At 29.9% G+C, this 15,367-nt stretch overlaps 1 protein-coding gene across 1 annotated transcript; it reads right to left on the bottom strand.

Annotated features, from left to right (window-relative positions):
• Nucleotides 1-733: 733 nt before the first annotated feature.
• On the bottom strand, nt 734-3,456 carry LOC105764970 (uncharacterized). Its single transcript, XM_012583818.2, has one exon. It carries the CDS (start codon nt 3,318-3,320, stop codon nt 924-926), a length of 2,397 nt encoding a protein of 798 aa, XP_012439272.1. The 5' UTR covers nt 3,321-3,456; the 3' UTR covers nt 734-923.
• Nucleotides 3,457-15,367: the final 11,911 nt, after the last annotated feature.

Consider the following 15,367-nt stretch of genomic DNA (forward strand, 5'->3'; position numbering starts at 1 on the left):
GCATTAGATATTTTCAAAGTACAAGTACTACATTGGACATTTTATAAAAGAATAAGTACAAAATGCAAAATTACCCCAATTAAAATTTATGCAAATCACTTTTGAATAGATTTTAATTTTAATTTAAAATAAATTATTAAATAAAGTTATCTAATTAACATATTTTATCTGTAATTAAGAGGTGATATTCGGTAGGCATTTATGTCAATTAACACTTGCCAAGTTATCATGTATTGGATTTTAAAATTTACTAAAAATATTAAAAGTTACAATATTTAAATATAAAAATAAATATGAGTACATGAAATTATTCTTAAAAATTAATGATTATATTCAGTTTGTAACTCGTAAGTGTTTAAATCGATACTGAATTTAGTCAATAATTTTATTATATATATATAATCTAATAAGATGTCTCCTTTGATATCAATGATTGAGTTAGAAAAATATTTTACGATAATAAAATGTAATTTCATCATTTAAATAATTTATATTTTATCATTTATAAAATGTTAAATCAAATTTTTATCATCTTTGAGGGTTAAATTGTAATTTTATCATTACTAATTTAAAATTTTATAAATTAAAAAGACCTAAATTAAAAATTTACCATTTTAGAGTGGCCATGGCCCTCCAAGTTCTCTACTAAGCTCGACCACTATTTGAGATATTAGAACATTTTCTCTTCCCAACCTTTAAATGAAATGATAAATACAGAAACTATAAATAAGAATTAATACCAACTCATCTCTTTAATTTATTTCAGTTAAGATAAGCTTTACTCCGTAAAGGGGAGAGCTTACAACACAGTAATTGACTAAGCAAGCAACTACAGTACATGACACTTATTTCTAGCTGAGGATTAGTGCCGTAACAATAAAAGATAAAACAAAGCATGAAAATGGAAAAAAATGTTGTTTTAATTACTTTCCCACGATTAATTTGGCTCTTGCATGTCCTTCGTTGATTTGGAACTGCTCCCCCAGACCAAAGTGAGCCATCAACAACCAAAAGAAGGTAATAAGCTCTCCACCTTGGCTTACATCTGCTGCATGTGTACTTGCTCGGCAATGACTAGCCGCATATGACACTAATTCCACCCACACTTTGCTCATTATTTTCCACTTATTGTTCATCTTATTTAGCTCTTTGGCCAGCATACATGCATCGAACAACACTGATTTACTTCGGTCTCCCTTCACTTCCTGAGGGCCAACATCCGTCCTCACACCCAGTAATTCTTCGCAAGCCTTCTCGTCCTGATTTCGATGTAAATCCCTTATCTTAAAGAACCTTTCAGCCTCAGCACATGTGTCACGAAATCTTATTTTCCCAATACCCGCCACAGCAGACATCATGGTTGGCCGAAATACTAGAAGATACAGCATGTAATCCGACAAGGTTTTACTGAACTGCCGATATGTCAATTCCTCATGCTTATTATCTTGTTGATCTGTCGGATTCTCCGTGTCATCATCCTGCCGGTTATTCTTCTGATCCTTCTCATTATCATGGTGGTAGCACAGATCTGTGGCAATGTGCCACAAGAGAATGCTCTCATCATAGGGAACACCAGTTAGATACTTCAGTAACTTGCCACGTTCTGGTTCTTCACAAGCATTCGTCAAAGCCCATTCACCTCTGGCTGAGGATATTCTCGTTGCGGTTTCTGGAGTATCTGCAAACTCAGATTTTGTTTTTAGCTCCACAAAGATGAATTTCCATAGGTCCAGACTGAATGGCTCGAGTGACACATACACCATCTCATCCATAAAATCTTTCGCACAAAAGAAAAAGATTTTTTCGAAACAGGGCCAGAAAATTTTACCTAGACCTTTTCTAATAGGGCTTAAACATTTTTCAATGACGTGGCAAATGCAGGTAGCACATTTATCAAAACATTCATAAAGTTTCAAGAAACGAAGTATGCTTTCAAACATGATCTGCCACCAACTAGGGAATTCATGGATGCTTTTCCTATTGCTTTTCAGACAGTACCTTATTAAGTTGTGTGACGAGATGGATCCAGACCACCTTCGAACTACAAGGGGAGTGGCAAGTAGTTTGTGTTCGGAATTGTGCTTGTACTTACAGTTACATGTACAATTCTTCCACCATGGCCTCATGAGGACAAGAAAAGCTTTATAGATGGGTGCCCACCAGGGTGGACGTTCAGGGTCCTTTATAGAAGCAATACTCCGATCTGAGAAAATGAGCATAAAGATGGCTATTACATCCAGGGCAATGGCACCAAGAAGCAAGGTGTAGGTGATTCCAATATCAACTCCACGGAATTCATGTTTGTTTACTTTGAAATAGAAGATTCCAAGAGTAGCCAAAACACACGCAAGAGCTAGGAATCGCAAAATATAGCCAACATAGATCTTCTTCGTCTTCAAGTGTAGAACTTCCACCTTGGTATAGAGAGTTCCATACAAGAAGTTGAGTTCAACCTCAATTACCTTTAGAGCATCTTCAGGGTCCCTAATTTTGAAGAAATCACGACTCTCGTCGCGCTCACGAAAGCTGAAGATGAGATCAACAACAAGTCCCTTGAATGTTTGGAAGTATTTATAAGCATAATGCACCACCTCCAAGTCCTTCAAGCGGTCCGTCTTAGGTGGAATATCAGAAGCCTTAGCTTCTTTATCAGGCTCCAGCGTCGAACTGATTTGTGTTGGGAGTTTGTTCTTTTTCTTGAAGTCATATTCCTCCATAAGTTTAGCATAGTTGGGCCCAGGATCTGGCTCTTTGAGCATGGAATCTCGAAATTTGTCCAAGCTCGCATTATACAAAGCACTTGTCCGCTCGCCGTACTTGATCATACCAGCCACAAACATGAGTAATGTGGGAATCCATAGGTTCTTATTGGGAAGTGACTGGATGAAGACATAAAAAACAGCCCCTGCTTGAAAGCCAAGGCCCAGAAAGTGTCTTAGCCAAAGCTCATTATCTTCGAGAGCAAAAGCTGTGATGGTATCAGGGCCTCCGAGGTGTAATAGAAGGAAGGGCGCCCAAAATGCTAACAGATCACTATTCTCCTCGGAATTCTGGTTGGCCTTGTGGCCGACCTTGTCATATTGATTGCGTTGGCTATTGGAGATGAGACCAACAGCAAAATTGGCAGCTGCGTCAGCCAGCAAATATGCAAACCAAATGAGGATGATATTGAATTTTCCTCTGGCAGATTTTCTGAGTGGAGCCACCATAATCAATAGGACCTGCAACCAGAGACTGAACAAAATGGCCCCTCGGATGTTCCATCGATCCCAAATACTTTTCACTGCTTTACTGATGTGTAGAGGGATGTAAGAAGGCATTTCCCCCCTTCTACGCTCTTTTCACTCTTCTCACTTGGCTCTTGTTATGGTTTGGTGGGTAGAGGTTTGAGTAGGAGTTAAATACTACAGAGTTTTAAACACTAGTGCTTTCGTAGCTCTTACAAAATCCAATCTTTCGTCATTCATCTTCCTCGACATTAAAGCTAAAGCTTGTGATAGAATAGATACCAACAAAACTTTAAAGAGAAAGCTAAAAAATTAAAGCCAAAGTAATCATAAAACTAATCTGTCCATTGTTTATACTAATGTGTTCAGTAAAGTATGATATATTTATTTTCCTCCAATTTTGGAATAACCCAAGGTCATCACACGATTATACTTGGCTGTGATTCTTAAGTAAGGAATTGTTAAAATATTACACTTTTTTCTTTTTGCACTTTTATCTAACACTGACATGGTTTATACTTTTATCCAAAATATTGCAAATAAAAATGATTTAGGAAAACAAAACTAACAAAAAGAATCAAGGAAGGAAGAAGAGGAAAGGAAAAAAAGTAGGAATGTAAATTATATAAAATTAAATAATTATAAAAGAAAGAAGGATGGAGACTTTTTTTTTTAGAAATAGAAAAGAATAAGTGAATATCAAGTAAATAAAAGGGAAAAGGGAATAAAGGAAAAGAAAGACTAAACTATTATTATCAAAGTGCAACAATTTAAGTTGAAGAGTCTATGTATAAGTGGTAAATACACCATCTTATTATAGATTCGGATTATATCTGTTTAAATTTTAAATTTCACTTTTTATCTTTATACAATGTTGAAGTTTGAAAAAATTCAACCTTGAATTTTAATTTTAGTTTTCAACTTTTATAATATTTTTGGTTAATCTAAATATCTTACTCGATTTAAATCTTGACTTGAATTTCTAAAGATCGTTAATATCGTTAAAATTCTCCATTAAATTTAAGTCTATTATAATATATATATTTTTGTTACATAGCTACTAAGTGAATATTTTTTTGTTAAAATTCTCCATTAAATTCAAGTTTATTATAATATAGGTTCTGGTCATAGACACACTGCATAGAACTACCCATAGTCCTTCTCTAACCCATAAATAGAAGGATAATATTTTTCAGCGCACTTGAATCCAAATCCTTCTATATTGGCAACAATAACATGCCAATTAAATTAAGACTGAATTAGTAAATAGAGATTAATGTTTGTAGAAAAGAAATAAAAATTCTAATTAGGTCTCAAGTAAGCTAATCCAATGCAAAGCTTGGACAGTATCATAATAGTAATTAGGGGTGTGCAAAAGTTTCGCAAACCCAAAATGAATGGAACCGAAAATTTTCTTCTTCTTCTTCTTTTTTTTTTTAAGGTTTAGTCGATTTCAAAGTCTAGTTTAATTGATTTATTCACTTAGTGTTCAATTTTGATATTTTACATTGAATAAATCAAATAAAAAAATAATTATTAGACCCCAAACCCATTTACATACCTAAATTCAAAATACAATAAACACTCAATATATATACCCAATACTCAGTAAAACCCCAACCCAACTGATTTATCAAACACTAAATATACATTTCATCTTTGGTTTCAAGTCCGAGAAAGTATGGGAGAATTTTAATTGATAAAGTAATTTTAGTTAGACAATTTTGTTAAACTTTAGATTTCAGTTGAGCAATACTGCAGTAACTATTGATTTTGACATAATAATTTGAAAAATAAAAATTTTCGATTCAGTCGGTTTGATTTAATCAATTTTTATGATTAATTTAGTTTATTTAACTTCTAATATATAAAATCCAAATTATTTAGCCGATTGAATTTTATGATTAATTGATATAGACATTATTACTAATGCAAGAAGACGTAAATTTGAATACTTTGAAGCATATTATCCTCCTATTTATGAGTTGAAAAAAGACTAAATAGTTCTAAGCATTATAAATCTGAATCTTCTGAACCGAAATGCATACCCATAGAAACATTTAAAATATTCTTTTCCTCAAAAAGTAAATCCTTACACCTATTCTCTGCTAAAATATAATAACCGTACAATAAAGTAACATTTAAAATACAATAAAATGATGTGCCTGCTAGGCAATCCAGGCCCGTGGCACAAGCGACAACTACAACGAAATCTGAAAAAGCTCATTAGGAACCAACCTCTCGCAACAATGCAGTCTGGGAGAATCAAATATGAAGCAAATTTCACAGATATCATTAAATTGATATATATATATATATATATATATATATAATACAAAAGAGAATAAAAATTACAACAACTAATCCTTATTTAATTAAGTAACAGGGCAAGCACAACACTTATACAATCTTCTTTAAACCGGAAGAATACAAGTAAAATTCAGAATGCACCTCATTCTTGCCTCACAAATGGCGAGGAGCTAATTTTCTTAACATGTTGAGTTGTGCTTTCGTAGCTCTTACAAAAGCCAATCTTTCATCATTCATCTTCCTCGACATTAAAGTTAAAGCTTGTGATAGAATAGATACCAACAAAACTTTAAAGAAAGCTAAAAAAAAGAAAGCCAAAGTAACCATGAAACTAATTTGTCCATTATTTATACTTACATATTCAGTAAAGTATGATATATTTATATTCCTCCAATCTTGGAATAACCCAAGTTCATCACACGTTTATACTTGGCTGTGATTCTTAAGTAAGGAGTTGTTAAAATATTACACTTTTTTTCTTTTTGCACATTTATCCGACATGGACATGGTTTAAATGCAAGCCATTCTTATTCCAAGAAAAGGCAATTCATTCATTTGATGATGGAAGTGAGTGAAACACAAGCTCCATTCCCCATTTTAATTTTGCACTTTATTGCTTCTTCCCACAAGTAACTCACTTTATTCTCCACCCTCTTCCATAGCTACCATAAAGTTTTGGATCGATTAGTAATGAAGGCCTCATGAATCATGTGAATCTTGCTTAATTATTTGTTTTCTAAACTTCTTAAAATTTTCCTGTTTTAAAACTTTAATTTTAAGATAGTTATACTCAAGTGTCACGAGTAAAATCAACATTGATTCAGTCAACAAATTATTTAAAAAGTCCTCTTTTAATAACGAATTTAGTATTGATATAAAGGTGTTCTCGTCTTTTTACTATTTTTATAATGACATATTTAACTAAAACAGCAATAAAGGTATATATATATATAACCAACAAGTGACGAATAGAATACTAAGACACATTACAATCTTAAGAAGAACTTAGGTTTGAACTTTGGGAGCAATATTGAATATGTACTGTGAAATTTACATGAAAAATACCAATATATATAAACTCGAAGCCTAAAGAATGCTTATCTATAACTACTTTACTATTTCACCTATAACTCGGTTGTTGATTATTTTTTACAAGGGTGGATCCTTGTGGGGGCGTAAGGGGACTTGGTCTCCCAAAATTTTGAGAAATTTTGATTTCTCCCTTGAATTTTTTAGAAAGTTTTAATTAGACTCCCAAATTTTTTGGAAATTTATATTTCTCTCTTGAAGTTTTTAGAAAATTTTAATTAAGCCCTTTCAAAATTTTAAAAATTCTCATTATACCTTCTTCTTATTTTTGAATATTTTAATTAAGCTCTCTTAAATATTTTTTGAAAATTCTCATTAATCTCACAAAAATTTTAATATAAACTATACAAATGGTCGCACAACTAAGCTCGCGTTCCTGTTTCTATCACCCAACTTTAAAAATTCTCAATTTAGGCACTAATGTTTGAATTCGTTCCTATTTTAGTCACTCGTCATTAAACTGATAATGAAAAACCTTTTTTCTAACTAGTATAATAGCACATTTAGTCCTCAATACTTACATATTCTATTAATTTGATCTTACTTTTAAACAATTCAATAAGTTTAACCCTTCACATTTAAAAATTGTATCAATTTGATCTTGAAACTTCTTAATCAAAGCTTTCAGCTTTTAAAACATAGGCATTCCACATCTATTAATTGGTTTATTTATGATTGAAATTATTCAATTCAGTACATAAAATGGAAAAACCTTTAAAAAAATCTTTAAGTATAGATGACTAAATGTGTTATTATACCAGTTAGAAAAATACTTTCTGTTATCAATTTAACAGCGGGTGACCAGAACAAGAACAAATTCAAACATTAGTGCCTAAATTTAAAATTTTTAAAGTTAGGTGACCAAAACAGGAATGCATGCATAGTTGGGTGACCATTTTGTATAGTTTACTATAATTTTAATCAGACCCCTAGTTTTTTTTAAAAATATTCTCATTGAACTCCTAAAATTTTTAAAAATTTTACTAGACTCCCCACAATTTAGTCCAGGATTTGCCATTGATTTTTAATAAATATAATTTTAAGGCTTATATGTTAAAAAAAGCCCTTTAAAGAAATGCAAAACAAAAAAATCAATTAAACCCTAAGCTTCTGTCGTTAACTAAAATAATCAATTAATCTGCTCTAGTAACGGTTTTCATCATTGACCACGTTGACCATTAAAATAATTGGACCAAACAAATCGTGACACGTGCAACTTCTGGTTTAATCTAATATTTTCCCATAAAATGATTAAAAAACAAAAAATAAGAAAAAAAATATAAAATCTGTACGACCCAAATTCTGCCCGGGCCCAGACAATAAAACCCAAATAAAAACAAAGCCCAAATAAATAACCAACAAACCCAAAACAAAAATAAATCCACTACCCAAATTACAATGCCCAAATAAACCAAAACCCTAAAGCCCAAATGGCCCAAAATCTAAAACAATTTCACCCAAACAAAAAGAAAGGCAGAAACCCTAGCCGCATGCCTTGCTCCCACCGCCCCTTAGGCTCGCTCTCACGGCCAGATGCCCACGCCCACGCCCAGCACCGACACTGCAGAGAGAAATCAATGCAACCAATAGAGGAAACAAATAGCAAAAGACAAAAAAGAAGAGATTAACAGTTCTGTAAATCGGCTATAAAAGCCATGAAATATCGATGTATTTTCTCTTCTTGGTTTTTTTACGATCATTAATAAAAAAGAAAACTGAAACAAAAAACCAACTTCAGAGGTGAAACTTCTATTTTTTATTCCTTTTTTTATTTTCATCTTTATTGGTTTTTTGTTTTGTGTTTTCGCATACTAAATAATAAAAAGGAAAGGAAAAAGAAGAAGACTCACCTGTGCCGCTTCGTGGCTCGTCGTCGGACGCTTTCCCCGGCGTCGAAGTCGACAGAGAAGGGCAAATGTTGAATTTTTTTCAAATTTTTTCTATTTTTAGGCATTTTCCTCCTTGATCTAAAATCTAGGCTTAAAAAGGGCTAAATATTAGAAATTTGGGGTTTTTCGGCCACCGTGGGCGGCGGCGGTGTCGCTGGCGACCGGCGGCCGCCACAGTGGCCAACGGTCGGCCCTTTTCTCGAAAGCAGAGAGAGGGAGAGAGGGGGTTGAGAGGTTTTCTCTGTTTTTTTTTTTTTTGAAAGGGAAAGTAAAAATAGGGGTTTTAAAAAAAATTAATTTATATAGCAAGGCCAAACGGCATCGTTTTGGCTCAGTCAAGATAGGTCTCAAAAGCGGTGCTGCTTTTGGCCAACCCTTCATAACCCGACCACTGGGGAGATCTGCGTGTTTTGGCTTGGAGGGGCTATTTGCAGTTTCAGCCCCTCCGCTTTTGTAGTATATTACAATATGCTACTTTTGGTTTTTTTTAATTTGGGCCGAGAATTTTGACCTTCATTTCAATATGGTCCTTAGACCATGCACAAACTCTGACTGTGTTTAGGGGTGGGGAATATTTCCCTGAAGGTCCCTCATGTCATCAACAAGATCTTATTTCAAATTTCTTGCAATTGTTTATAATTTTGCGATTAAAGCCTCAATTTTAATTCCATTTCAATTTCATCATCAGTCCTTTTAATTTATTTATTTATTAAAATGCTCTTTCATCATTATTTATTTTAAGTTTTATATTTACTATTTATTTGAAACTGTTTTACATATGATTTATTTAAATTTCTTTTATATATTGTTTATTGTAAGTTTATGTATATATTTTTCAAATTGTTATATATATATATATATATTTAAAAAATTGTTTTCTATGTTTATATATATTTTTATTTTAATTAGCTTCATTTTTATTTTAGTTTTTATTTGTTATTTCGGATCATTTATTATTTATTTTAATTGTCTCTATAGATTATTTATTTTGAGTTATTATTTTCTTTAAATTGATTTATATATTATTTTGTCTCGTTTGCTTTGATTATTAATATTTGTATTTGATGTGTTGTGTAATTATTACCGCCATGTGTATTATTTCGTTTACTCGTATTTACATGCTATAGTGATTCATTCGTTTAATATTTTGGTCGTAAACAATTTCTCCATGTTGTATATTATCAATCCATCGATATAACCCTTCATCTGCATATTGTTTTTAACATTACATTAATTTCTACCCAAATTCGTAAAAAAGGAAAATTTTGGAAATAAAGGCAATACTCGATACTTGGGATCTTCGAGAGAATTGGGCCCTAACGTGCTGGGTTCTAATTTTTTTCGTTGAATCTAAATAATCGAGAATGCTCTTTAATAAAAAACATAAATAAAAGCTCATTATCGGGATTTCAATACGTTGTGTCCTAACGCATTGGATATGACACGTTGTTTTCTCGATACGAGGATTTTTCGAAAATAAAGGCCATATTCCGTATTTAGAAAATTCGAGAAAATCGTGCCCTAACTTACTGAGCTTCGATTTTTCTAGCGTTGATCCTAAATAACCGAATATCCTTTAAAAATTAAAATAAATGAGGTTTAAACAAAAAATAAAGGCAAGCTTACTCTTAAAAATACGATGTGTTGTGTCCTAACTTACTGGACGTGACATCTTGTTACTTTTAGATAAGAAGGCATTTTCCATTTTGATTTATTCGAGTAATTTTAAAGTAACGCAATATAAAGAGGGATCGTATTTTTAAATTCTTTTCGAGTTTTTAATTTTCGACACCAAGACATTAAGTAATTGACTAGGTACCAATTTTGGGCGTATCGAGGGTGCTAACCCTTCCTCGTGCGTAATCGACTCTCGAACCTGTTTTTCTGAATTTCGTGGACCAAAATTGTTGTTTTAATAAAATCTAAATCGTTTATTAAAAACAACCGTTTTACGAGGTGACCCGATCACACCTCATCAAAAAAAGGATTGGTGGCGACTCCCATTTTTCGTTTTCATTTTTGAAATCCAAGTCGACCTCGTTTTATCAAAAAATGGTGTCAACAAAATTATTAAAAATACTAAAAATATTAAAATTGATATAAACTTATTAAAATGATAAAAACTTAAAAGTATTATAAAAATAAAAAAATCTAATAAATTGTAAAAAAATTTATAAATTAATAAAACTTATTTAATATTAAAGAATGTATTAGACTTCTTAAAAATAATAAAATTGATATAAACTTATAAAAATTTAAAAAAAATCATAAATACTTAAATTGGATTGATTAGCCCAAAATAGGCTGGGGTACCAATCCAAGGAAAGCTATTAGACCGGTTAACTTGGGAACCGGGTGGTTGAACCGATTTTTTTTAAAAAAAAATTATCAAATTAAAATTTTATTATCCAACTATTAGCTTATATCATAATGAAATATTCTGACCAAGGTTTCAAAATCAGACTGGTGGTCGAACCAGTCATGCCATCGGTTTGCTAGTTCAACTGATCCATCCAGTTCAATTAAATAAAACATTAAAAAATTGAAAAACATTAAAAAAATCAATTCAACCGTCCAGTTCGCATGTCAATTGGTCTAATAACTTCCTTTGAACCAATACGCTTGCTGATTTGGGTCTAGTCGGTTCAAATCCAGTTAAGTTTTTATGATTTTTTTTTATAATTTTTATAAGCTTATATCAATTCTAATACCTTTAATATTTTTTTATGATTTTATATATTTTTAATATGTCTTTATAAAATCCTAAATATTTTTTTATTAATTTTATAATCTTTTATAGTATATTAGATTTTTTTAATATTTTTATAATATTTATAAGTTTTTATGGCTTTAATAAGTTTATATCAATTTTAATATTTGTAATATTTTTTAATATTTGAAATTTTTATTTTTTATAATTTTTTAATCTTTTTCTATAGAAAAATATTTAAAAAAAAAACCAAAAGCTACCACGTGTCACAATTTAATTGGCTCGGCAATGTATTTTAACGGTCAATGCCGTCAATGATGGAAATCGTTAATGGATGGGATTAATTGTAATAGTCCAATTTTCAATTGTGTCGGAAACAGTGGTTCGAGACCACCAAATCCGACAAATAAGCTAATAAATTTTATTATTTAATATTTATGAGTCAAATATGGATTTAAAAAGATTTTTGAATTAATAATTTATATCTTATAATGAATTATTAGATTCGAGTGATAAAATTCTAGTTCAAGTAGTTTTGGAAAATGAGGTATCGGGACCTCATTTCTATAAACCAAGCCGTAAATATTTTTATAAATATTTACGGAGTGTCATTAAGGTGGTATTAAAGTTTTGTTGAAAAATTTTAATGTTTTGATAGTGAATTAAGAGTAATTAGGTATAAGGACTAAATTGCATAAAAGGTGAAAGTTGAGTTATTGATTAAAGAAAATTAAAGGGACTAAAGAAGCAATTATGCTATTGTTTCTTAATGAGGCCGCATAAGGTAGATTTTTTGAATTTATTAAATATATATTCTAGAATAAACCTTAAAAGTATATATATTATATTATATAATAATATATTAATGTATAATAAAATAAAAGAATTAAAAGATAGAAAACAAAAACGAAACAGAAGGAAAAAGAAAGAAAAAAGAAAAGAAAAGGAGAAAGAAGGAGACGAAGGCCTTAAGGTTTCAAAGTTCCAAGTTATTTTCATGTAAGTCTAATATTTAGTTCCTTTTATTAATAACATGTTTAGTTATTTGTCTTTTAATTTAATTCAATTTAATATTTTTGTTTCATTTAGTTTTTCACATAATATTATATTATCTATGTAGACTTGATCATTTGGAAAAATAATTTGTGTCAATTTTTCATTGGTGGTTTAACAATTCATTGATTTATGTTAAACCCGGTACCATAATAATACATATCTTAATAGTTCATGTACCACATTAGACATTTTCAAAGTAGAGATACCATATTGAACATTTTATAAAAGTATATGCACCAAAATAAAATAAATATTGATAGTTCAGTACCGCATTAGATATTTTTGAAGTACAAGTACTACATTGGACATTTTATGAAAGTATAAGTACCAAATGGAAAATTAGCCCAATTTAAAATTTATGCAATCACTTTTGAATAGATTTTAATTTTAAATTTAAATAAATTATTAAATAAAGTTATCTAATTAACATATTTTAAATACTATCTTATCTGTAATTAAGATGTGATATTCGGTAGGCATTTATGTCAATTAACACTTGCCAAATTATGGTTTTAAAATTTACTAAAAATATTAAAAGTTACAATATTTAAATATAAAAATAAATATGAGTACATGAAATTATTTTAAATATAAAAATAAATATGATTATATTCATGTAACGACCCAAAATCCGTGGGCACCAGAAAAGTGTGTATTATCGGGCCTCCGTCTTAGTAAACTGAGTCATAAATAATTATTAGAAATACTTACGAGATTAGTTGTGTGTTTAATTAGGTTTTAGATAGGTGAATTTGGCTCAATTAAGAGTAATTAGCAAAAGGGATTAAATTACAATAGAAGTGAAAATCTAATCATAGATTAAAAGAAAGTAAAAAGGGCTAAAATGGCAATTAAGCCATTTAAAATGATTGAGGCGGCATAAAGGAATAAAATTTAAGAATTTATTTGTTTATTATATAATTAATGATATTTATTATTTATTATTAGTTATTAGTTATTATTAAATTAAAAGATATTTAGTAATTAAATAATTAGTATAAGATTTTTGGGTAATAATAAATTATGATTTTGCCAAGTGTGTGGTAAAAATAAAATACAAGTGTATTATATTTATTTATTTACTTGAAAATTTAGTAAAAGATAATTGTTAATTAAATAATAATATTATGAGATTTTTATTTGATAAGTTAGTTAGATTGAAACAAGTGAATGGTAATGATTTAATGCAAGTGTACTAATAAAATACATACATTTGTAATATTTATAATTAATTAATATAATATAAAGTAAATGAAATAAAATGAAATAAAAACAAAGCAAAAGAAAGGAAAGAAACAGAATAGAAGAGACGAAACAGGGGAGAAACAGGGAGAAAGAAGAAAAGAAGAAAAAGGGAAAATAGGGTTTTGAAGCTTGAAATTTAATTTGGTAAGTCAAATTAGCCCTTTTCTCTTAATTCTAATGTTTTAAAAGCTTTAAAACAAAGTTTTGATGGGATTAAGTTGATGTTTTGTAAGTTCATAGGTTTTCAAGTATAGTTTAAGTTGAACAAAAGAGATGAATTAGGGATTAAATAGCATGAAATTTAAGTTAGAATTGAAAAGGGATTAAATTGTAAAAGAAACTATAAGTTTTATGTTTTAGGGACTAAATTGAGGAAAATTCGAAATTTGAAAAATATGCTGAAATTTTGATAGTTAAATTTGAGTTTGGATGAAGTTTGAATAGAAATAGAGTGTGAATTGAATTAGGAAAGTAAGTGAATTTAATTAGGATTAAATTGAGAATAAGGAAGAAATTAAATAGAAATTTAATTATTTATTATAATTAGTGCTGTAATTAATAGTATAAATTATTATTTTTTTCGTAGCTAATATTGCACCCGAGGCATCCACGAGGAAAGGAAAGGAAAAAGTAGACGAGGAATAGACACGAGAATTACGGTTTGTATCACTATAATTCAAACTTTATTATTATTAAGTGTTTAATTTGCTAATTATGTGTGGTAAGTATTTTAAGGTAAGTGTGTAATAAATAATAAATTTATAATGTAGTAATGAAATTGAAACCGATCTCGAACCAATTATGGGATCTTGGATATTGTTTTGATTCTTGAGTGAATTGTGAAAATACTGAATATTGTTATGTATAATGCATTGAATTGTGAAATTACTGAAGTAAAGAATTACTGTAATACTGTGAAACCGATTGAATTAAGGAATTATAATTGATACTGAATTAAGATGGAAATTTATACTGAAAAGTGAATTAAATACCCTATTAACTAGTCGGGCTAGTTGGATATAGTTGGCATGCCATAGGATATGGAAGTGTACGGGGTATTTGCCGGCTTACTGATCAAGCACTTATGTGCCGACCATCGTTATCATATCGATTCGGCACTTTGTGTGTCGAATCTTTATCTTATCATTCATCGACTCGGCACTTTGTGTGTCGAATCTCGTTATCATTATTCATATTACAGTTCAACACTTTGTGTGTTGAATCTTCTTATCATATCGTTATTGATTATTGTATCTTGGTGTGTTTGGTTGGAATCTGTATCCATCGAGTCCGAGTCAAGTTAATAGGGTAAATGAAATAAGTTTACTACTTAAATGATATGGTATATGTAAAAGGTGAAATTTGAAATAAAGAAATAAAATGATGTTTATAAATATATATAATTAATTGATAATATTAAATGATTGAATTGTTTATTAGTAGTGATAATTGTAATAAAAAGTATGTGTGTGATTTAATGTATTTAATTATAAATTGGATTATAGTGATACCATTGAGTATATGCATACTCAATGTGCAGTTGTTTCCGTCTTGCAGTTGTAGAAGTCAAGCCGAACCAAAGATCCAAAGCCGGACCGACTTGACAAACTTTGGTGATGTATATTTTCTTTAGTAATGTGGCATGTACATAGGATGTGTATAAAGGTTATTATGTTTTTAATATAAATGGTTGGAAATGTTAGTATTATAAGTTTATGAATTATAATGAAAGAAGTTTATCTATTTCTATTTAATTAGCATATTGATAAATTATATTGGTATTATATTGATTGAGTTCGATTAGATTGTATTTAGAATAGAAAATGAGAATGTGAAATGAA

Source organism: Gossypium raimondii, chromosome 12 (genome assembly GCF_025698545.1).
Source record: "Gossypium raimondii isolate GPD5lz chromosome 12, ASM2569854v1, whole genome shotgun sequence".
Lineage (NCBI taxonomy): Eukaryota > Viridiplantae > Streptophyta > Magnoliopsida > Malvales > Malvaceae > Gossypium > Gossypium raimondii.